Here is a 24,391-nt window from a genome sequence, read left to right as displayed (position 1 = left end):
AAGTGCTGTACAGAAACCCAGCCTAAAACCCCAAACAGCAAGCAATACAGGTAAACGCACGGTGGCTATGAAAAACTCCCTAGAAAGGCCAAAACCTATGAAGAAACCTAGAGAGGAACCAGGCTATGAGGGGTGGCCAGTCTTCTGGCTGTGCCGGGTGGAGATTATAACAGAACATGGCCAAGATGTTCAAATGTTCATAGATGACGAGCAGGGTCAAATGATAATAATCACAGTGGTTTTCGAGGGTGCAACAGGTCAGTACCTCAGGAGTAAACGTCAGTTGGCTTTTTATAGCCAATCATTCAGAGTGTCTCTACCGCTCCTGCTGTCTAGAGAGTTGAAAACAGCAGGTCTGGGACAAGGTAGCACGTCTGGTGAACAGGTCAGGGTTTCATAGCCGCAGGCAGAACAGTTGAAACTGGAGCAGCAGCACGACCAGGTGGACTGAGGTGGAGGGTCCGTCATGGTCTGGGGTGATGTGTCACAGCATCATCGGACTGAGCTTGTTGTCATTGCAGGCAGTCTCAACGCTGTGCGTTACAGGGAAGACATCCTCCTCCCTCATGTGGTACCCTTCCTGCAGGCTCATCCTGGCATGACCCTCCAACATGACAATGCCACCAGACAATGCCACTCCTCATTCTGTGTGTGATTTTCTGTAAGACAAGAATGTCAGTGTCCTGCCATGGCCAGCGAAGAGTCCGGATCTCAATCCCATTGAGCACGCCTGGGACCTGTTGGATCGGCGGGTGAGGGCTAGGGCCCCCCCCCCCCCAGAAATATCAGAGAACTTGCAGGTTTTTTGATGGAAGACTATATACAAATATTTACACATTAATTTTGCTGAAAATAATCGCAGTTGACTCAGTTTTGCTGAGTTTATATTATATGCATAGCAGTCTTACAATGAACAGTAGCCTTTAGAGGGTGACTGTCCAACTTGTCAGTGAATTGTCCCTCTGCCATTTCAAATCCTGAGTCCAGACCATGTTGTTTTGAGATATATCAGGTATAATTGCAAATTGAGTGGGAAGGGGAGAATGGAGGAGAGAAACAGGAAGTAAGGATGCAGTCAGTGAAGGGAGGGAGGTAGTCATTAGAGCTGTAATTGAAGTCTGACAGATGGAGACACAGAGCTATAGCTGTGCTTCTCCTCTCATTAGACTGGTTGCATGTCAGAGGTCATCCTGGTCTGCGACATTCCACCTGGTTTAGTAGCACCAACACATCTGTCCTGGTCTGTGTCAAGGAAGTCACTCGGAGACATGTCTTATCAATACACTGTTGGTCAGTGAATACTTTGTAGTGTTTCAGATGCTGGTTAATGTGTCACAGGCCCCATTATTAAGATACGTTTACAGACCCATCGTATTGACAGAGTAGGCTAACAGAAGGAAAATTGCATAGCATGCATACCCTTGATTTGATTGGTCTCTTCTCCAAAGATTAATTTGTAGAATGTCCGAACTAAAAAAAAAGAGAATAATTTCAAAGTTAATTTATTCTCCTGTTTCACATCTCTAACCCAGCAGGTGCAGGCTGGCAGTAACCTAATAGTTCCCTGATGTCTCCAGTTGATTGGGGTCTCTGTCTTGTCCCTATATTGTATGTTCTTGCTGAGATGTCCATGGGCTGCCCATTGGTCCATATGTCAGACAGATGGCCCTCATGAGACAGGCAAGGTTCCTCCTCACTGTCCTGGATATGTCATAGCTGGTAACTCTCCCCTGGCCTGAGGTCAAAACATGGGCAGAAGGTAATACTATTTTTCTGTGTTTTGGGTACACTACGTTTGTGAGCAAAAAAGTTGATTCCGATTTTCAGGGGCTGTTTCAGCACCCTTACTTCCCACGGCTATGCCCTCGGCTATAGTTGTGTTAAGTAAACATAGGCTATGGATCAACACTATGTCGAACTGACTGGATCTGAGGGATTGTCCTGTGTGTGCGTTGGTGACTGTATGACTCAGGCTAGCACATGCACGCTAGGCTCAGCCTCTGGCTAGGACAGATGGACCATATTTAGTATACCATTAAGGGGGTCTGGGACAGAAATAAAACACGTTATTTACAATCTTGTTATTGACATTACAGTAGTAGGCCTACTGCATCAAAATATGAAGTAGGTATATTTCATTTCACTTTGTGCAAGAACTGCACATTCAGATGAGGAAAGCGAAAACCCTATCTAATTGAACACGTAATTTGCAAGCGGAATGAAGTCTTCAAAACAGACTGCAATTTACGTGCATTATTAATGAAGCAATATTGAACAACAATTTCATCTGAAAATGTACACGAGCAGTCACAAAGCAGAGCGGCATTGTGAGCGTGGCAGCGTCTTTGGATGGATGGAAGGCGTGGAGATGAGAACATTGAGTTTGTTCTCGACTCATAAATCAGAGGATACGCCTCTACGCCTCGCAGATTTTACACGGAGAGTTCTCACTTTACCATGACAGGAGGCTGACATACATGATGGGTCTATGAAGGAAATACGTTTTGAGGAAGTGAAAACGAAAAGTGCGCGCAGAAGGTCCGACCGCATCATTGGCGGTATGTAAAGTCTCGCTTTGAAATGGTTATATATCCTATGTAGATTTGCAAGCGCTCTCAAATAAGATACTTGAATTAATTTGCATCGGTTCGCTATAGGGCTATACAGACGGTTTCAGGATCTTCAATTCTAAACAGCCTACCCACTTTATATTTAGTAGATGCTCTTACCCAGAGCGACTAACATGAACAATTAGGGTTAAGTGCCTTGCTCAAGGGCACATCGACAGATGTTTCACCTAGTGGGCTCAGTGATTCGAACCAGCGACCTTTCGGGTTACTGGCCCAACGCTCTTATGGCTAGCTATCTTCCATATAAAGCCTTAGTTCGTTTTCAATCAAATGGCAGCCACTTAATTGGCTGTAGCCTAAAGCTGAGGAATGGTGCTGAGAAAATGTAACCACTCAAATACATAGATAGAGCTTGGGTGCAAAGACTGACAGTCCATGAGAACAACATGATGGTTTTACACTTTTGAAGCCCATTGAGACATTGTTTACTAATGTAGTAAATTAATAATATCCTCTTTGGGCTGAGAACCCGCTAACGGGATCGATATGACAACAGCCAGTGAAAGTGCAGGGCGCCAAATTGAAAACAACAGAAATCCCATAATTAAAATTCCTCAAACATACAAGTATTTTACACCATTTTAAAGATACACTTCTTGTTAATCCACAGTGTCCGATTTCAAAAAGGCTTTACGACGAAAGCAAACCAAACGATTATGTTAGGTCAGAGCCAAGTCACAGAAAAACACAGCCATTTTTCCAGCCAAAGAGAGGAGTCACAAAAAGCAGAAATAGAGATAAATTAATCACTAACCTTTGATGATCTTCATCAGATGACACTCATAGGACTTCATGTTACACAATACACGTATGTGTTGTTCGATAAAGTTCATATTTAAATAAAAACATATCAGTACACATTAGCGCGTTATATTCAGTAGTTCCAAAACATCCTGTGATTTTGCAGAGAGCCACATCAATTTACAGAAATACTCATAATAAACATTGATAAAAGATACAACTATTATGCATGGTATTATAGAAAAGGTCTTCTGCAGTCACCCTTTCACTGAATTATTTCATTGGCTTTGCCACAGAGATTGATATTAGGCATTGATCTTGGATCTCATGGTTAATTGATTGCATTTGGTGAATGACTGCCCTTGTATAGTCTGATTAGTGTTGAGTCAGCAGGTCTGTTCTTGACTGCAATGTAATCCTTTGCACAAATCCAGGCAAAGACACATATATTTATCAAGTGCATAGGGTCGATTCTGACCTAAGTTAAGTGTAAATGGAACGGTATTCCCTTTATATGCACTCTTCTCTCTGTGTGTATTCTGACCTTGAAATTAAGCATATAAAATATAATGCTATTAAGCTGTTATTCGTTTGTATGAAGTTATGAATGTGTAGCGGACGTGTGTCTACAGATATGCTGTATTCTGATCTTGAATTAAATCCCCTAATAATTCCACTACCCTTTTACACACGAAGAAACTCATTCATTAAGGTCCAGCGAACCTACTGGTTCCAAGTGGTAAAAACATCTACTTTTTCCCCTCCATAAAAATAACACCATTCTCCATGCATTGTAATTTACAACTTGATAAGAGCTATTGATACGAGCTAAGTAATCTGTTTGGATAAGGGAATTTTAAATATCTTGTTTTAGATACATTTTACCTTATAATCCTGGAGACATGTGAAATCACTAATTTGACGGCAAACTGACGAAGCATATCAACATAACTTTCCCACGGTAAAGTTTATGAAATGATGTGCCATTATGCAGAATTGACATTGTACAGCCTTTTAACTTGCAGCGATGGGCACTCCACAATATCTTAATTACGGGCTACCACGACTTTCTCTGTCTCCTATTTCTTTCATGTTAAATATTAGCCACAATCAGTATCGACCTTCACTAGGCCTAATAACCACCTATTCAACTGCCAGTTTAGTATAGCCTACAGTACATTATCATTCAATTTCTTTACATTGTATCGTTTACCTTCATTTGCATCCTCTGTAAATGCTGTCAATGCCGTGTGGTTGTTGCAGAGGATTATCAGTTACTGTTGATACAATTATTTTTTTTTTTTTAAGTAGTCTAATTAAATGTTATGGTGCAGATGCTCAAACCATAACAGTTTGAACCCAATGCATGGCGCAATACTTTGGCGTGTCATCACACAGTTCCATGGTTAAGAAATAGCGAGGGTATAACCTACTACTGTACACTATTCTCCGTAATATAACGATATGTACACTAATCTTCCAACATTACCATGGGTTCAAGAACTGAATGTGACAATTTTCTGAATGAATCAAAACACAGTTTTATTTCTTTCATGCATAAAGGTTCTCCAAACCTGTTTTTTATGATTCATAAATACGTAAACTTAAACCTAAATAATCAACAAGATCATTGTATTTTTAAATCCACCAATTGGTGCTGAAATATTGACATATTGTGGCGGAAGAGTAGCCTAGTGGTTAGAGCGTTGGACTAGTAACCGAAGGTTGCAAGTTCAAATCCCCGAGCTGACAAGGTACAAACCTGTCATTCTGCCCCTGAACAGGCAGTTAATTTGTTCTTAACTGACTTGCCTCGTTAAATGAAGGTAAAATATGTGTATTTACATGGCTTTCTTTCAATGATCGCTAATATTCTGAACGTTCTCTCCATATATTCTATTGAGCCTGTCGACTACAAGGTATATTTAAAGGGATGGCTTAAGATAAATGTACTGAATGTACTGAATGACAACTCCACAAGAAAATATGTTTGTCAGCAAGTGGGATGGTTTTCAGCAGTTGAATTACATTTATTCAGAGCGTGTTACTTGATTGAATAAGGTGTGAATACCGAATACTGACAAGTTCTTAAGAAAGGCATGCTTAGAAAAGGAGTAAATTCCTATGTTGGAATCGGACCCATAATGTCTAAGGTTCCTAATGAATGAGTCCTTATAAGGAAACAAATAATCAAATGAAAATTCTTAGAAAGAGGATATCCCTTTAGTTTGGTACAATAATGGATTGTTAATGATCAGTGGTGTTAAATTATATTACACATTCTATTGTTTATTCCATGTGTAACTCTGTGTTGTTGTTTCTGTCGCCTGCTTTGATTTATCTTGGCCAGGTCGCAGTTGTAAATGAGAACTTGTTCTCAACTAGCCTACCTGGTTAAATAAAGGTGAAATAAAAAATTAAATAAATATTGCATATGCCCATTTAATAAGAGAAAGCATTTTCCAATGGCAGAGTTGATCTGCTTTTGAATCTTGAAGAATAGTTTGGCTTTGCCCGCCAAGCCCAAAGTCAATTTAAGCGTCAAGTGGTAGGCTATGCTTTCATACTTTCATAACATTTATCGGGCTATACATTAACCTGGGTTGAACGTGCCAGACATCATTGGCACTTAAAGTCTTCCCTGGGATGAAGATCATAGTGTTTAAAAAAAAATCTATTCTGACTGTGGAAATGGACGGAGGACCTATTTGCCTACACCACAGGCTTGCAGACAGGTTTTTATTTTAGCATGCTGTCCCCATAGGAGAGAGACAGTCATCATGAATAATCAGCACTACATGTACCATTTTTAAAAGTTTAACGGCTACTGACATGTTGTGTTTCATCCATGATTTACTACTAACCCTCACAATATAGGAACATCTGATGTCATAGCTCATGTCTACAACCCGTAAGCCTACCTAAAATATATACAAGTCAAATTTAAGAAACAACAGTATTACCATTTTGAAACATGCCTGGGCTGTTTACTAAGATCAAATAATATACTTTATTCTCTCTATCTGGTATGCATCAGGCAGTTGAGTTCAGTTAAAGTGAATCAACAGTCTCACATCTCTACATCCATCATTTATAATGTCGGTTAGGGTTTATAGGGAAGCTTGTAGTTCTTAGCTTACAGTCTACATAGTGTACATACTGCATCACATGTGGATTAGTGTAAACTCTGCTTCTTCATATGCTGTCTGTATATCCCGATTATCGCTTGTGTATATCCTGTTTATCGTCTGACTGTACATCCTGTTTATCGTGTGACTGTACATCCTGTTTATCGTCTGACTGTCTATCCCGTTTATCGCCTGACTGGATATCCTGTTTATCGTTTGTGTATATCCTGTTTATCGTTTGTGTATATCCTGTTTATCGTCTGACTGTATATCCTGTTTATCGTCTGACTGTACATCCCGTTTATCGTCTGACTGTATATCCCGTTTATCGTTTGTGTATATCCTGTTTATCGTTTGTGTACATCCTGTTTATCGTCTGACTGTCTATCCCGTTTATCGCCTGACTGGATATCCTGTTTATCGTCTGACTGTATATCCCGTTTATCGTCTGACTGTATATCCCGTTTTATCGTTTGTGTATATCCTGTTTATCGTTTGTGTATATCCTGTTTATCGTCTGACTGTATATCCTGTTTATCGTCTGACTGTACATCCTGTTTATCGTTTGTGTATATCCTGTTTATCGTCTGACTATACATCCTGTTTATCGTTTGTGTATATCCCGTTTATCGTCTGACTGTATATCCTGTTTATCGTCTGACTGTATATCCTGTTTATCGTTTGTGTATATCCAGTTTATCGTCTGACTGTATATCCTGTTTATCGTCTGGCTGTACATCCCGTTTATCGTCTGACTGTATATCCCGTTTATCGTCTGTGTATATCCCGTTTATCGTCTGACTGTATATCCCGTTTATCGTCTGACTGTATATCCTGTTTATCATTTGTGTATATCCTGTTTATCGTCTCTCTGTATATCCTGTTTAATGTGGCAGGACCATTTCACCAAGTCAAATTAATTTACATGCAAATGTACTTGGCAAATAAAGGTGATTCTGACTCTGATTAAAGGTTCCTAATGTGTGGGACACCTATGCTGTCACATTGAGGACAATTCCCCTTGCTGAGGACAGAATGACCTCTGCCAGCTCTAGATGTCAAGTTAATTAATCTCTTCAGAACCACTTCCTGCAAGTGAACAATTTCAGCCTCTCCTCTCCTGAGAATCCTGTCATAGCATCACCGACCAGGGCATTGTCCTGCGTTTGGTTTTTCCCAGGAACTCAGTCTGGGTTGTGTCTGTGCTTTAATGTTTGTCTGATGACTCTTGATTAGGGTAAGAAGTGGAATGAATTCTTCAGTTATAAACATAGGGCTATTTGATACCATACATGGCATTACAGTGGTCAGGGGAGTTAACTAAAGCTGGAACAGATCTGGATCAACACATTTAGTAGGACTTAAGGTGGAACTCACAGCGTTTTATCAACATGAAATCTGATAAGAATCAGTACACCCCCAGGAAGAATATGACACCTTTCATTGTTTAATGATTATTACTATTATCCTTTTCACATTTTCATACTTTCATAGAATGTTTGGGAATGACGTAGAGTAAGGCATTTTGAAAATTATATAGCAATAGTGGGAAACCAGCCGTGCGTTTGGACAATTAATAGAAACTGTGTAACCGATGTGAAATGGCTAGCTAGTTAGCGGTGGTGTGCGCTAATAGCATTTCAATCGGTGATGTCACTCGCATTGAGACCTTGAAGTAGTGGTTCACCTTGCTCCGAAAGGGCCGCGGTTTTTGTGGAGCGATGGGTAACGATGCTTCGTGGGTGTCAGTTGTTGATGTGTGCAGAGGGTCCCTGGTTCGAGCCAGGCGAGGGGACAGACTAAAGTTATACTGTTACAACTGCAGCAAATAAAACCTAAAAAAAACATGTCAGTCTTGTCCAGGACTGGACTCTACACAAACCGGTGCGCCATAGCCAATCAGAGCTACAGAAGGCCTTTATGCAAAAGCCATTTGCCACACAGCCTGCCATCATTCACTTTGAAATGGACTGTGTGTTTTCAGGCAGTAGCAACAGTGTGACTTTAGACCATTTGAAGGCATTGCCAAAAGCCACAAAATACCTGAATGGATTTCTGCAAAGATATAAATAACACAAATCCTCTTACATTTGGAACTGCTGAAACTAAAACTTTTTCAGCTTGTAGTTGGCCATCAAAATTGCATTGATGGTCCTCCTGAGTGGCGCAGCGGTCTAAGGCACTGCATCGCAATGCTAGAGGCGTCACTACAGATCCGGGTTCGACCCATGAGGCGGCGCACAATTTGCCCAGCGTCAGACCCGGCAGTGGTGTGAAAATACTTTAAAGTACTACTTAAGTCGTTTTGGGGGGGTATCTGTACTTTATTATTTATATTTTGGACAACTTTTACCTTTACTTCAATACATTTCTAAATAAAATAATGTACTTTTTACTCCATACATTTTCCCTGACACCCAAAAGTACTAGTTACATTTTGAATGCTGAGCAGGACAGAAAAATTGTCCAATTCACACACTTATCAAGAGAACATCCCTGGTCATCACTACTGCCTCTGATCTGGCGGACTCATTAAAACACAAATTATTATTTTGTAAATGATATTTAAATCACACTTCTGTGAAATCAAACTGTCCACTAAGGAAGCAACACTGATTGACAATAAATTTCACATGCTGTTGTGCAAATGGAATATCAATCAATGAAATTTTATTTATATAGCCCTTCGTACATCAGCTGATATCTCAAAGTGCTGTACAGAAACCCAGCCTAAAACCCCAAACAGCAAGCAATGCAGGTGTAGAAGCACGGTGGCTTGGAAAAACTCCCTAGAAAGGCCAAAACCTAGGAAGAAACCTAGAGAGGAACCAGGCTATGTGGGGTGGCCAGTCCTCTTCTGGCTGTGCCGGGTGGAGATTATAACAGAACATGGCCAAGATGTTCAAATGTTCATAAATGACCAGCATGGTCGAATAATAACAAGGCAGAACAGTTGAAACTGGAACAGCAGCACAGTCAGGTGGACTGGGGACAGCAAGGAGTCATCATGTCAGGTAGTCCTGGGGCATGGTCCTAGGGCTCAGGTCCTCAGAGAGAGAGAGAGAAAGAAAGAGAGAATTAGAGAGAGCATATGTGGGGTGGCCAGTCCTCTTCTGGCTGTGCCGGGTGGAGATTATAACAGAACATGGCCAAGATGTTCAAATGTTCATAAATGACCAGCATGGTCAAATAATAGTAAGGCAGAACAGTTGAAACTGGAGCAGCAGCATGGCCAGGTGGACTGGGGACAGCAAGGAGTAATCATGTCAGGTAGTCCTGGGGCATGGTCCTAGGGCTCAGGTCAGTTGAAACTGGAGCAGCAGCATGGCCAGGTGGACTGGGGACAGCGAGGAGCCATCATGTCAGGTAGTCCTGGGGCATGGTCCTAGGGCTCAGGTCGTCCGAGAGAGAGAAAGAAAGAAGGAGAGAATTAGAGAACGCACACTTATATTCACACAGGACACCGAATAGGACAGGAGAAGTACTCCAGATATAACAAACTGACCCTAGCCCCCCGACACAAACTACTGCAGCATAAATACTGGAGGCTGAGACAGGAGGGTTCAGGAGACACTGTGGCCCCATTCGAGGACACCCCCGGACAGGGCCAAACAGGAAGGATATAACCCCACCCACTTTGCCAAAGCACAGCCCGCACACCACTAGAGGGATATCTTCAACCACCAACTTACCATCCTGAGACAAGGCTGAGTATAGCCCACAAAGATCTCCGCCACGGCACAACCCAAGGGGGGGGCGCCAACCCAGACAGGATGACCACAACAGTGAATCAACCCACTCAGGTGACGCACCCCCTGCAGGGACGGCATGAGAGAGCCCCAGTAAGCCAGTGACTCAGCCCCTGTAATAGGGTTAGAGGCAGAGAATCCCAGTGGAAAGAGGGGAACTGGCCAGGCAGAGACAGCAAGGGCGGTTTGTTGCTCCAGAGCCTTTCCGTTCACTACACTCAATCATATGACCCACTGAAGAGATGAGTCTTCAGTAAAGACTTAAAGGTTGAGACCGAGTTTGCGTCTCTGACATGGGTAGGCAGACCGTTCCATAAAAATTGAGCTCTATAGGAGAAAGCCCTGCCTCCAGCTGTTTGCTTAGAAATTCTAGGGACAATTAAGAGGCCTGTGTCTTGTGACCGTAGCGTACGTGTAGGTATGTACGGCAGGACCAAATCAGAGAGATAGGTAGGAGCAAGCCCATGTAATGCTTTGTAGGTTAGCAGTAAAATCTTGAAATCAGCCCTTGCTTTGACAGGAAGCCAGTGTAGAGAGGCTAGCACTGGAGTAATATGATCAAATTTTTTGGTTCTAGTCAGGATTCTAGCAGCCGTATTTAGCACTAACTGAAGTTTATTTAGTGCTTTATCCGGGTAGCCGGAAAGTAGAGCATTGCAGTAGTCTAACCTAGAAGTGACAAAAGCATGGATTAATTTTTCTGCATCATTTTTGGACAGAAAGTTTCTGATTTTTGCAATATTACGTAGATGGAAAAAAGCTGTCCTCGAAATGGTCTTGATATGTTCTTCAAAAGAGAGATCAGGGTCCAGAGTAACGCTGAGGTCCTTCACAGTTTTATTTGAGACGACTGTACAACCATTAAGATTAATTGTCAGATTCAACAGACAACAGGTGGAAATTATAGGCAAGTAGCAAGACACCCCCAATAAAGGAGTGGTTCTGCAGGTGATAACCACAGACCACTTCTCAGTTCCTAGCTTCCTGGCTGATGTTTTGGTCACTTTTGAATGCTGGCGGTGCTTTCACTCTAGTGGTAGCACGAGACAGAGTCTACCACCCACACAAGTGGCTCAGGTAGTGCAGCTCATCCAGGATGGCAAATCAATGCGAGCTGTGGCAAGAAGGTTTGCTGTGTCTGTCAGTGTAGTGTCCAGAGCATGGAGATGCTACCAGGAGACAGGCCAGTACATCAGGAGACGTGGAGGAGGCCGTAGGAGGGCAACAACCCAGCAGCAGGACCGCTACCTCCGCCTTTGTGCAAGGAGGAGCAGGAGGAGCACTGCCAGAGCCCTGCAAAATGACTTCCAGCAGGCCACAAATGTGCATGTGTCTGCTCAAACGGTCAGAAACAGACTCCATGAGGGTGGTATGAGGGCCCAACGTCCACAGGTGGGGGTTGTGCTTACAGCCCAACACCGTGCAGGACGTTTGGCATTTGCCAGAGAACACCAAGATTGGCAAATTCGCCACTGGCGCCCTGTGCTCTTCACAGATGAAAGCAGGTTCACACTGAGCACATGTGACAGACGTGACAGAGTCTGGAGATGCCGTGGAGAACGTTCTGCTGCCTGCAACATCCTCCAGCATGACCGGTTTGGCGGTGGGTCAGTCATGGTGTGGGGTGGCATTTCTTTGGGGGCCGCACAGCCCTCCATGTGCTCGCCAGAGGTAGCCTGACTGCCATTAGATACCGAGATGAGATCCTCAGACCCCTTGTGAGACCATATGCTTGTGCGGTTGGCCCTGGGTTCCTCCTAATGCAAGACCTCATGTGGCTGGAGTGTGTCAGCAGTTCCTGCAAGAGGAAGGCATTGATGCTATGGACTGGCCCGCCCGTTCCCCAGACCTGAATCCAATTGAGCACATCTGGGACATCATGTCTCGCTCCATCCACCAACGCCACGTTGCACCACAGACTGTCCAGGAGTTGGCGGATGCTTTAGTCCAGGTCTGGGAGGAGATCCCTCAGGAGACCATCCGCCACCTCATCAGGAGCATGCCCAGGTGTTGTAGGGAGGTCATACAGGCACGTGGAGGCCACACACACTACTGAGCCTCATTTTGACTTGTTTTAAGGACATTACATCAAAGTTGAATCAGCCTGTAGTGTGGTTTTCCACTTTAATTTTGAGTGTGACTCCAAATCCAGACCTCCATGGGTTGATAAATTTGATTTCCATTGATAATTTTTGTGTGATTTTGTTGTCAGCACATTCAACTATGTAAAGAAAAAAGTATTTAATAAGAATATTTAATTCATTCAGATCTAGGATGTGTTATTTTAGTGTTCCCTTTATTTTTTTGAGCAGTGTACATTTGATTGACAAATAATAGATATGCATGCTAACTGTGGATAACAGTCATTCAAGTTCAGCATAGCTAGCTAGCAAAGTTATTCACAGTTCTTGCTTGCTAACCAAATGACAGCAACATCTCTACCTGTAGCCACTGTAAAAGTAAAATGATGGGAAAAAGTCGGCCACTCGCACAATGACATGACAGCCTAGCTAGCAAGCTAACGTTAGGCTGCAGGTTTTTAGCTTGCTAAATAAATAGCTACATAAATAGATACAACTAGTTTATTAGCCCCGTTACGACTGACTTGTGATCATTGCCCGTGGTAGTTCCCGCTCATTGATTGGCCCCCAATAACAAACTTGACATTCACCAGCCTTCTTTAGTTACATTTAGATGCACCTGTTTTGGATGTCAAAAATATTGAGTCTGGATTGAAACTGTTAATGTAAATGTAAATGTGGTAGATTGATTGTATTGACATTCCCAGCCTTAGTTACATTGTCCGTTTTTGTCCAAAATATTGAGTCATTGAAACTGAAACACTGCATCGGATGGGCGGAGACAGCAAAAAATTGACCATAGCAATATTTTTTGGACTACCAAGAAATGTATTGGTGAACTATATTAATCATGCATTGAACTGCATCCATCTATTCTGCCAACAATACACTTACTCTACTAGTCTTGCTAATACCAGCCTCTCTACGTCACTGACTTGAGTCTGCAATGGCTACTTTGGTGTGTCTTTGGTATTATGGCGGTCCGCAAACAAATGGCATAGGTGCATGCCACCAGCTACTGTATTGGCTGTGTATTAGCCTATTCTCTATGTCTTCTATGATTTACGTTCCATTCCTGCGGTATTATTGACAACAATGGCCATGAACGCCTAAAAACCAACCTTACTGAAGCACATGTTATTCCTATCACTCTCTATTGGCCTCGGCCAACTCACAGAGATCCTCTTAGGATTCTTCACCCTGGATACATCTTCCTCTACTACTCTCTTCGGTCTGCGTCAATCCAAATGACGGGCGTCACAGACACAGGGAATCTTCCACTTCAGTTGATCTTCCTCTTCCAACTTCCCCAGTTATTTGTATTTATTATGGATCCCCATTAGCTGGATCCCCATTAACTGGATCCCCATTAGCTGGTTCCCCATTAGCTGGATCCCCATTGTCTGCTACCAGAGGGAGCAGTGCCCTGCTCTGGAGAGGAAAGCAAGTCACAGTTCTTGTCCCCAGTCGCATTGTATGGAGCGCACGCTCCCTCTGGACAGCAGAAACACACAAAATCTACATGATACCACTTCGAGTCACTTTCACCGAACAAACATTCCCTAACCTCTTTTTCACCCAACCTGACACCCAACCTTTCACCCAACCTGACATCAGCCAGAAGGCAAAGATCCATTCTCTCAAAGTCTCACTCCCACTGGGCCAAAATCACCTTCATCACCATCTGGACGAGGCCTGAACTCAGCAGTCCTCACCGCTGATACTACATCCATACCCCTGTCAGGTTCCATCTCTGAGTTACTAGAGCACGTATTCCTCTTTTTGCACTTGACTCCAACCATCCTCACCACATTGCTTCCCAGTGCACTCAGCTCCTTCTTGTCGGTCATCACTGCACCTGCACCACAATTATTTAACTTTCCTTCTCGAGCTCTTCCAAAAGTGCTGTGCAATCCTCCATTCCATCAAAACATGTTTCCCTTTTCTCCTTATCTGCCATCTTCCCCTTCGACAGATCTTCCAGAAGGCTTCTGCTATCCCCCACTCTATATTTATTCATAATACACTATATATACAAAGTATGTGGATACCCCTTCAAATGAGTGGATTTGGCTTTTTCAGCCACACCCGTTCCTAACAAGCATATAAAATCAAGCACGCAGCCATGCAATCTCCATAAACAAACATTTTCAGTAGAATGGCCTTACTGAAGTGCTCAGTGACTTTCAACGTGGCACTGTCACAATTCAGCTTGTCAAATTTCTGCCCTGCTAGAGCTGCCCCGGTCAACTGTAAGTGATATTGTGAAGTAGAAACATCTAGGAGCAACAATTGTTCAGCCGTAGTGGTAGGCCACACAAGCTCACAGAGCAGGCCCGGTGACTGCTGAAATGCGTAGTGTGTAAAAATTGTCTGTCCTCAGTTGCAACACTCTCTACCGAGTTCCAAACTGCTTCTGGAAGCAACATCTGCACAAGAGCTGTTCATCGGAAACTTCATGAAATGGGTTACCATGGCTGAGCTGTTGCACACAAGATCACCATGCGCAATAACTAACTTCGGTTGGAGTGGTGTAAAGCGTGCCGCCATTGGACTCTGGAGTGATGAATCAAGCTTCACCATCTGACAGTCTGACTGACAAATCTTGGTTTAGGGGATGCCTGGAAAACGCTACCTGCCCAGCTCCATAGTGCCAACTGTAAAGTTTGGTGGAGAAGGAATAATGTTCTGGGGCTGTTTTTCATGGTTCGGGCTAGGCCCCTTAGTTCCAGTGAAGGGAAATCTTAACGCTACAGCATACAATGACATTCTAGAGAATTCTGTGCTTCCAACTTTGTTTGGGGAAGGCCATTTCCTGTTTCAGCATGACAATGCGCAAAGTGAGGTCCATATAGAACTGCTTTGTCGAGATTGGTGTGGACGAACTTGACTGGCCTGCACAGAGCCCTGACCTCAACCCCCATCTAACACCTTTGGGATGAATTGGAACGCCGACTGCGAGCCAGGCCTAATCGCCCAACATCAATGCCCGACCTTATAGCTGAATGGAAGAAAGTTACAACATCTAGTGGAAAGTCTTCCCAGAAGAGTGGAGGCTGTTATAGCAGCAAAGGTGGGACCAACTCCATGTTAATACCCATGTTTTTAGAATGAGATGTTTAAGCTGGTGTCCACATACATTTGGTAATGTAGTGTATATTCCACTTTCTTGTTTTTTTCCTTCTTCTTCTGTTACGTTTGCAATTATCTCCAGTACTTCAATTCGACTGCTGTCATCACGAATCCCTGCTTCAACCTAACTAACCTGGTTCAGCTTATCAACCAGCTAATTATTAGAATCAGGTGTGCTACATTAGGGTTGGAGTGAAAACTACAGGAGGGTAGCTCTCCAGGAACAGGGTTGGAGTTAAAACCTACAGGAGGGTAGCTCTCCAGGAACAGGGTTGGAGTTAACCTACAGGAGGGTAGCTCTCCAGGAACAGGGTTGGAGTTAAAACCTACAGGAGGGTAGCTCTCCAGGAACAGGGTTGGAGTTATGGTCCTTCTGTAGCTCACTTGGTAGAGCATGGCGCTTGTAATGCCAGGGTAGTGGGTTCGATTCCGGACCACCCATACGTAGAATGTATGACACATGACTGTAAGTTGCTTTGGATAAAACGTCTGCTAAATGGCATATATTATTATTATATTATTATATTATAAAACCTACAGGAGGGTAGCTCTCCAGGAACAGGGTTGGAGTTAACCTACAGGAGGGTAGATAGAACAGGGTTGGAGTTAAAACCTACAGGAAGCTCTCCAGGAACAGGGTTGGAGTTAAAACCTACAGGAGGGTAGCTCTCCAGGAACAGGGTTGGAGTTAAAACCTACAGGAGGGTAGCTCTCCAGGAACAGGGTTGGAGTTCAAACCTACGGGAGGGTAGCTCTCCAGGGACAGGGTTGGAGTTAAAACCTACAGGAGAGTAGCTCTCCAGGAACAGGGTTGGAGTTCAAACCTACAGGAGGGTAGCTCTCCAGGAACAGGTTTGGAGTTAAAACCTACAGGAGGGTAGCTCTCCAGGAACAGGGTTGGAGTTAAAACCTACAGGAGGGTAGCTCTCCAGGAACAGGGTTGGAGTTAAAACCTATAGGAGGGTAGCTCTCCAGGAACAGGGTTGGAGAGCACTGTTCTACATCATCATTTTTTTTTGTTTTCCTACAGACTATTGGAGGCTGGTGGGTGGAACTATACAAGGACAAGCTCATTGTAATGGCTTGAATGACATGGAACGGTAACAAACACATCAAACATATGGAAACAACATGTTTAACTCCGTTCCATTTATTCCATTACAGCCATTACAATGAGCCCGTCCTCCTGTAGCTTCTCCCACCAGCCTCCACTGCTACAGACATTGTCAGTGCTGGGATGCATTTTAAAACATTAAACTTTCCACCACTCCCCCAGGGGTAAATTTGTGTTAAATTCGTGTAGCTTGGTGTTTGGTGAGCAAATTAAACGTGACATTTTTTTTTTTTTCAGACGATTGAATCACCAGAGCCTCAATGTTTGCCGGAGGAATGAAGACACCCAAGGACTAAAATTAACTCTGACTATTTCTAATTTGTCTTTCTCTTTTGCCTTTAGTCCCTCTGAAGGATAATATATTGACATCGTTTGAGATTATAGCACGGCATGGTATGATATTTTTATGTTCTTATGGTGGTAGTGACTTTTAGTCTGACTGTCAAAGATACAGCATTTTACCCAGACTCACGATGTGGCACAGAGACCAATGTGATACACATCAGCAGTTGGCCATTCTTACAGAAGTATAGCATGCAATGCCGTCTGGGGTCTTCTTCAATAGCCAAGCGCTGTATCAAGTCTGTATAATTTCTTTGCTATTTTAATCAAATCAACTTGTTGTCACATGCGCCGAATACAAGTGTAGACTTTAGAGTGAAATGCTTACTTACAAGCCATTAACCAACGGTGCAGTTCAAGACTTACAGTCTCTGCGGATCTTATTGATGCTGCATGCTTTCTGGCAGCGGTCCAGCTGTTCCTTGACTCCGTGGATCAGAACCGGATCCATATCCCATGATCACACACTGCACATCCTCTTTGGCACCAGCAGAGAGCCCAGCCCAGGGGGGGGTAAACAATGGAAAAATAACATTTGCACATACAGTAGAAATATTTGTTATGCAAAGTCTCCTATGACAACTGAAACATTTGCTGGTGAGAATCACAGACAGATGTTACATACATTGAAGCAGAGGAAGATGTGGCTGTAATGTTCTGTTAATACACAAGCTAAGTTGTCTGTCTACAGTGGAAATGTGTTTACAGAAATGTGACTAACTCAGAACTGTTTCGATTTATTTTGCAGATAAAAAAAAAAAATATCATCACAAATAACACCCGAGTGCACCACTGGTATGAAAAACTAAACCTTCTGTCTATCATTGGCATCGCAGGAAGTCCAATGTTTGTTGAGCACCATAGTGCTGCTTTGGAGCACAGGTGATGGGTGGCTGAGCACAGCAGCAGCCCTGCTTGGAGGGTCTAGCCTATAGCCTCTCTCAGTGACAGGATGACTATGACAGAGAGCACTACAGTTTTCTTTAATCTGAGCTTCCATGTGGCGTGGAATCAGTCTGACTCCAGGCCGGAGACACCTGACAAGGAGATGAACTGGCCTGCTCTGCTCATCTTAATGGTCATCTTCTTCACTGTGGTGGGCAACATCCTGCTCATCCTAGCTGTGTCTCTGGAGAGGAAGCTGCAGAATGCCACCAGCTTCTTCCTGCGCTCCCTTGCTGTGGCAGACATGCTTGTGGGTTTTCTCGTCATGCCGGTCTCTCTGATCAACATTCTCTATGGTAGGTAGGTAGGTGGTAGGTTGAGCTCTTTTAGCAAAGCAGTGCTTGTTTACCCTCTGAATAATGATCTATTGAAAGCAGCTAGGGATACGAGGCTTTACTGTGAGGTGATTTTCGAGTGGATGAGGAAGACGGCGAGGAAAAAGATCCTGGTTAACATGTTATGGCATGTCTATCAGAGCAAATAAATCAGCCTTTTATGTCTGTTAATTGGTACAATTGGTCAAGGTCAACGGTTCATGTTTACCACGACCAAATGAAGATCATCTGAGTAGACAGAAACACATTCTAATGTGAGATTACCCCGTTCCCACACAATACCCTTATCTCAGTAAGCCCCATTACTTTGAGTGGCATTGAAGAGTTTGTTTATTTTAGATCAAATGGGTTTGTGTGCAAATGTGCAACGGCCAGATAAACTCTTTCCTCATAAACGTTCATTATTTTCATGTCATTAAGGATTAAATGCTTTGATCGGTTCCATCATTACATGATTTTTGTAGTTACATCATAGCAGTCTATTTGATGATATATGAGACTGAAAAACTACCTTGGATTTGTTTGTATTGTCACAAAGCAGGTGTAAAGATTTGATAATGAAATATCAGTAATTGTTAGTGAACTGTGTCTGTCCATCCCTCAGACTACGTCTGGCCCTTCCCCAGACCCCTCTGTCCCGTCTGGATCTACCTAGACGTGCTGTTCTCCACAGCATCCATCATGCACCTGTGCGCCATCTCACTGGACCGCTATGTGGGCATCTGTAACCCCATCCAACATAGCCGCTCCAACACCCTTTCCAAGGCCAAGGCTAAGATCGCCCTCGTCTGGACCATCTCCATAGGTAAGTTCATGCTGACGTAGTTGTTGTAAATCAGGAAGGGGGAAAACGATTGAACAAGAGATCTAGCTAAATAATTTCCTCCAATTGTGTTGTCTGTGTGTCTGGAGAGATAGTGAGTTACTATGTGACATTCTTTCTGTTTTGCCTTTTTGAAGAAAAAAACATCAGTGTTTTTTTTCTACAGTCTATCAGAAAGCCAAACGGACCCTTTTTCTCTGACCTCTCCTGGGGCTCTCTGACATCTTCACTTTGAGAGATGCTCTAAACAGGGATGACAGGACCATCCATTATGGTCTCATGGCTCAAGGCTTTTTTGGTTTCACAGAAATCGGACAGCCAGTCAACCTGTTAGCTTGTTGACTTCATCTAAAAACCTCAATCCACTTTCTCTGCCCTCATGTGCTTCCTTGAATCAACCTGCTGGTTGTTTAATCATTATGATTCCCTCTTCTAATCTAATAATATAATGTTTTTGAGATAGATGTAGCCATGTTTGTGCATTGGTTTAAATATGACAATAATAAGTGATATTAATTGTCCTGTGATCTCCATGTCCATCTCTCTCTCTTTGACAGTGATCTCCATGTCCATCTCTCTCTCTCTCTCTCTCTCTCTCTCTCTCTCTCTCTCTCTCTCTCTCTCTCTCTCTCTCTCTCTCTCTGACAGTGATCTCCACACCCATCCCTGTGATTGGCCTGTATGACGAGGGGAAGGTGTTTGTCAACGGGACCTGTGCACTGAACGAGCACAGATTCGTCCTGATTGGCTCCTTCGTAGCCTTCTTTGTCCCTCTGGTCATCATGGTGGTCAGCTACTGTTTGACTGTGCGTGTTCTGCAGCACCAAGCTTCTGACTTCCTGCATGGAGGCCAGGCTTCAATCAACCAGCTGGCCCTACTCAGGATCACCCCAAGGTCCCCTGCAGGGGACAGTCTCCGTCTCCTCAAACAGTACCCTGTCCCTGAGGCCTTGCCAGCTGTTGGTTCCTCCGACGTTTCCGTCTCTCAAGCCTCCCTTCAACCCATCTCTCCAACAGGGAGACAGGAGCCAGGGGGAGCTGGCATGGCTCAATCAATCAAAAATGAGAGGAGAGCCTCCATGGTCCTGGGTGTGGTGTTTTTCCTCTTCCTGATTATGTGGTGTCCATTCTTCATCACCAATGTGCTGAGCGTGTTGTGTGAGGACTCAATAATAAGCCTGTGCAATAAGCCCGTGTTGGCAGTGCTCCTAAAGGTCTTTGTTTGGGTGGGATATGTCTCCTCTGGTGTCAACCCACTGGTCTACACTCTATTCAACAGGACCTACAGACAGGCCTTCCACCGCTACCTACAGTGTATCTACCACAGCCCGCCAGCCAAGAGCACCAAGAATATTTCTGTTAATACCGTCACGCTTATTCTATGCAGTAAAGATGCCAACGACTGTAGCTGTAACAGCCACAATGGGTATAAAGGGGAAATGAAAGGAAGAATGGGGTTGGATAGGGAGGGTACAGGGTCTGGGATGCTTGAGAAGTTGGCCAGTGTCTGTCCCCCCACCGCTGAGGAAGTCAGCTGTGTCTGAACTGGCTGGCTGGCCTACTGTCTTTCCCCTCCAGGCTCTCTACATACAAACCATTGTTGTGACACAGCTGTTGCTTCATGTCACTGCCTGGATTCTCCAGCTCCACTTCCTGTTCAAACACAGGAGATGTACTGGATTCTCAATCTCCACTTCCTGTTCAAACACAGGAGATGTACTCAATGTCTCCCTGTTGCTGAACCTGTAAACATGACTCAATGAGATATGAAATAGTGTTAAGTCTGCACAATTGATACTGTATGTGTCAGACATTAATTACAGCTAGTGAGTAATATGTGTGTAGTCAGTGTGGTTATTGTAAAGAAATGTCCATTAACTGCACTACTAGTAAATCAAAAGGTGTTTGCATCTCTCACAACAGGGCTTTGAGGGTCATTTACAGGAAAACCACTTGCTGTATCTCTCTGTAATCCTGGAGCCACAGTGCCACCTAATGGAAATATACTGTACAATACATACAAATTGCATTTCTTACGAGAAGTTTTTTTCTGTCTGTATGATAGTCAAAGATAATAGTCAATAGTCAAGTCAAAGATAATAGTATTGCACTTGAATGGGAAACAGATGTCTTCATGGACAAGGAGATGTTTCACTCCCCATTTACCTCAAGACTGGTTCATATTTCTGACAGTGAGGCCAGGAACCACACCCTATGAGTATTTTTTTCTTCTTAAATCATATATCACAGTCAACTTTTACTAGTTTATTTTTTATATATTTTTCCCCCTCTGAAATATTGTATTCAAATATACAAATGAGGTGATATCTCATTAAATATGCACATATTTGCCTATTATGCAAAGTGAGTTTGGGAAACCCTAGTCTAAGGATAACCACTGAACATTTAGTGAATGCAGATGCTTCTGAGGCTGAGAACTATTTGTTGGTGTGTGGATAGTGTCTGACTTTCGGGAAATGGCAGTTAAATACAAACCCTATGAATTTAGTTAGTCAACCCAACGTCATACACCCATTTAGACCCAATCATCATATCTTCAAGGTAAGTTACTACATATAGGCCAGTTTGTAACATTGAAATGGGCTTTTAAATGATGTGTGATTCAATGTAGTGAGTTTTGAAATGATGGATGTAAGTCCATTTAAGGGGTTACTAATTCATTTAAATTTGATGATGGTAGTAGTATGATAAACTCACAAAAGTAATAAATATGCATTTTCATCTAATTCTTTTACTTTTTAATTTATTGTACCAAAATACCAAAAAATCTCAAAATTGATAAGTAAATGCAAAATGTAATTTTGACCTGTGGTGCTTAATATGATATGATCTGTGTTTTTTTCTTCTTCAGTTCTAACGTATGGGGTTTCTATTTTCGGCTGGCGTTAAAGGTGGCGCTAGTGTCAAACGCATGTAGTTTGCAATTTCGTCATGTGAAAACTTGTGCACTGGCATTTTCCAGCCCTAACGCCAGGTTTGGCAATTTACCTGTCTAACATAATCATATTTGAGCCGTGTCCTTAAAAACATGATCTTTAAGTGCTAATTTCCGACAGCGCTGGCAGGGATATTTAAGACCAACCAAAAGCTGATTTTAGCAGTAAAACAGTTGGTTATGGCATGAATTTTGACAGCGGAAATGCAAGCCTTTCCAGCTATGACGCACCCTGCCACTTATGTGCATTGAACAAGGTGTGAGTTGGTGCCTATATACTTTCTATTTAGAAACATAAAACAATAATGTTTTTTCCCCATTTCGTTTTATTTGATTTAAAACCAAGCATAGCCTCCCCTCCTCTCAATGTCTGTTTTATAATTTGCCTGCCAAATGTAATCAAGGGGACCAGCCAAGACCGTTGATAATGTGTTTGGCTCGTGAGACTGTTTGGAAATAAATCTTAATCACCAAAGCTTTATTAAAATATCAAGTCTGAGAGGAGTAAAACAGCGAGCTGACATTCCCTTTTTTACCTACAGTGCATTCGGAAACTCATTACCACCCCCCCAATCAATCTACACACAATAACTCATAATGACAAAGCAAAAACTGTTTTTTTGTTGACATTTTTGCAACAAAAAAACCTACTTAAATATCACATTTACATAAGTATTCAGACCCTTTACTCTGTACTTTTTTGTAGCACCTTTGGCAGAGATTACAGCATCGAGTCTCCCCCCACACCCCTTCTGCCCAGAACAACCTCAATTCGTCTCGGGGCATGGATTCTACAAGGTGTCGAAAGCGTTCCACAGGGATTTACATTTTACATTTAAGTCATTTAGCAGACGCTCTTATCCAGAGCGACTTACAAATTGGTATGCTGGCCCATGTTGACTCCAATGCCTCCCACAGTTGTGTCGAGTTGGCTGGATGTCCTTTGGGTGTTGGACCATTCTTGATACACACAGGAAACTGTTTATTGTGAAAAACCCAGCCGTGTTGTAGTTCTTGACACAAACCGGTGTGCCTGGCACTTACTACCACCTACTACCATACCCTGTTCAAACGCACTTAAATCTTTTGTCTTGCCCATTCACCCTTTGAATGGCACACATACACAATCCATTGTCTCTTTCTTTAACCTGTCTCCTCCCCTTCATCTACACGGATTTAAGTGGATTTAACAAGTGACATCAATAAGGGATCATAGCCGTCTCCTGGTCGGTCTAGGTCATGGAAAGAGCAGGTGTTCTTAATGTTTTGTACACCCAGTGTATATTTGTACTAAACTCAGTGTATATTTGTACTAAACTCAGTGTATATTTGTACTAAACTCAGTGTATATTTGTACTAAACTCAGTGTATATTTGTACTAAACTAAAGACCCTGTCTTTCAAAGATAATTCGTAAAAATCCAAATAACTTAACAGATCTTCATTGCAAATGTTTTAAACAACGTTTCCCGTGCTTGTTCAATGAACCATCAACAATTAAGGAACATGGACCTGTGGAACGGTCATTAAGACACTAACAGCTTACAGACGGTAGGCAATTAAGGTCACAGTTATGAAAACTTTGGACACTAAAGAGGCCTTTCTACTGACTGAAAAACACCAAAAGAAAGATGCCCAGGGTCCCTGTTCATCTGTGTGTACGTGCCTTAGGCATGCTGCAAGGAGGCACGAGGACTGCAGATATGGCCAGGGCAATAAATTGCAATGTCCGTACTGTGAGACGCCTAAGACAGCGCTACAGGAAGACAGGATGGACAGCTGATCGTCCTCGCAGTGGCAGACCACGTGTAACAACACCTGCACAGGATCGGTACATCCGAACATCACACCTGCAGGACAGGTACAGGATGGCAACAACAACTTCCCGAGTTACACCAGGAACGCACAATCCCTCCATCAATGCTCAGACTGTCCGCAATAGGCTGAGAGGCTGGACTGAGGGCTTGTAGGCCTGTTGTAAGGCAGGTCCTCACCAGACATCACCGGAAACAATGTCGTCTATGGGCAAAAAACCCCACCGTCGCTGGACCAGACAGGACTGGCAAAGTGCTCTTCCCTGACTAGTTGCGGTTTTGTCTCACCAGGGGTGATGGTTGGATTTGCGTTTATCGTCAAAGGAATGAGTGTTACACCGAGTCCTGTACTCTGGAGTGGGATCGATTTGAAGGTGGAGGGTCCATTATGGTTTGGAGCAGTGTCACAGCATCATCGGACTGAGCTTATTATCATTGCAGGCAATCTCAACGCTGTGCGTTACAGGGAAGACATCCTCCTCCCTCATGTGGTACCCTTCCTGCAGGATCATCCTGACATGACCATCCAGCATGACAATGCCACCAGCCATACTGCTTGTTCTGTGCGTGATTTACTGCAAGACAAGAATATCAGTGTTCTG

At 43.2% G+C, this 24,391-nt stretch overlaps 1 protein-coding gene across 3 annotated transcripts; it reads left to right on the top strand.

Annotated features, from left to right (window-relative positions):
- The first annotated feature begins 2,340 nt into the window (after positions 1-2,340).
- On the top strand, positions 2,341-21,767 carry LOC118384967 (5-hydroxytryptamine receptor 2A-like). 3 transcript variants are annotated; one of them, XM_035771695.2, is made up of 4 exons: positions 2,343-2,558; positions 17,666-18,158; positions 18,802-19,002; positions 19,669-21,767. In XM_035771695.2, exons 2-4 carry the CDS (start codon positions 17,870-17,872, stop codon positions 20,562-20,564), a joined length of 1,386 nt encoding a protein of 461 aa, XP_035627588.1. In that variant the 5' UTR covers positions 2,343-2,558; positions 17,666-17,869; the 3' UTR covers positions 20,565-21,767. The 3 variants fall into 3 exon arrangements, with proteins under 3 accessions (XP_035627589.1, XP_035627588.1, XP_035627586.1); XM_035771693.2 differs by lacking the exon at positions 2,343-2,558 and adding an exon at positions 16,146-16,968 and having other exon boundaries at positions 17,325-18,158; XM_035771696.2 differs by lacking the exon at positions 17,666-18,158 and having other exon boundaries at positions 2,341-2,558.
- The last annotated feature ends 2,624 nt before the right edge of the window (positions 21,768-24,391 follow it).

Source organism: Oncorhynchus keta, chromosome 6 (genome assembly GCF_023373465.1).
Source record: "Oncorhynchus keta strain PuntledgeMale-10-30-2019 chromosome 6, Oket_V2, whole genome shotgun sequence".
Lineage (NCBI taxonomy): Eukaryota > Metazoa > Chordata > Actinopteri > Salmoniformes > Salmonidae > Oncorhynchus > Oncorhynchus keta.
This window is presented reverse-complemented; position numbering and strand designations above follow the sequence as displayed.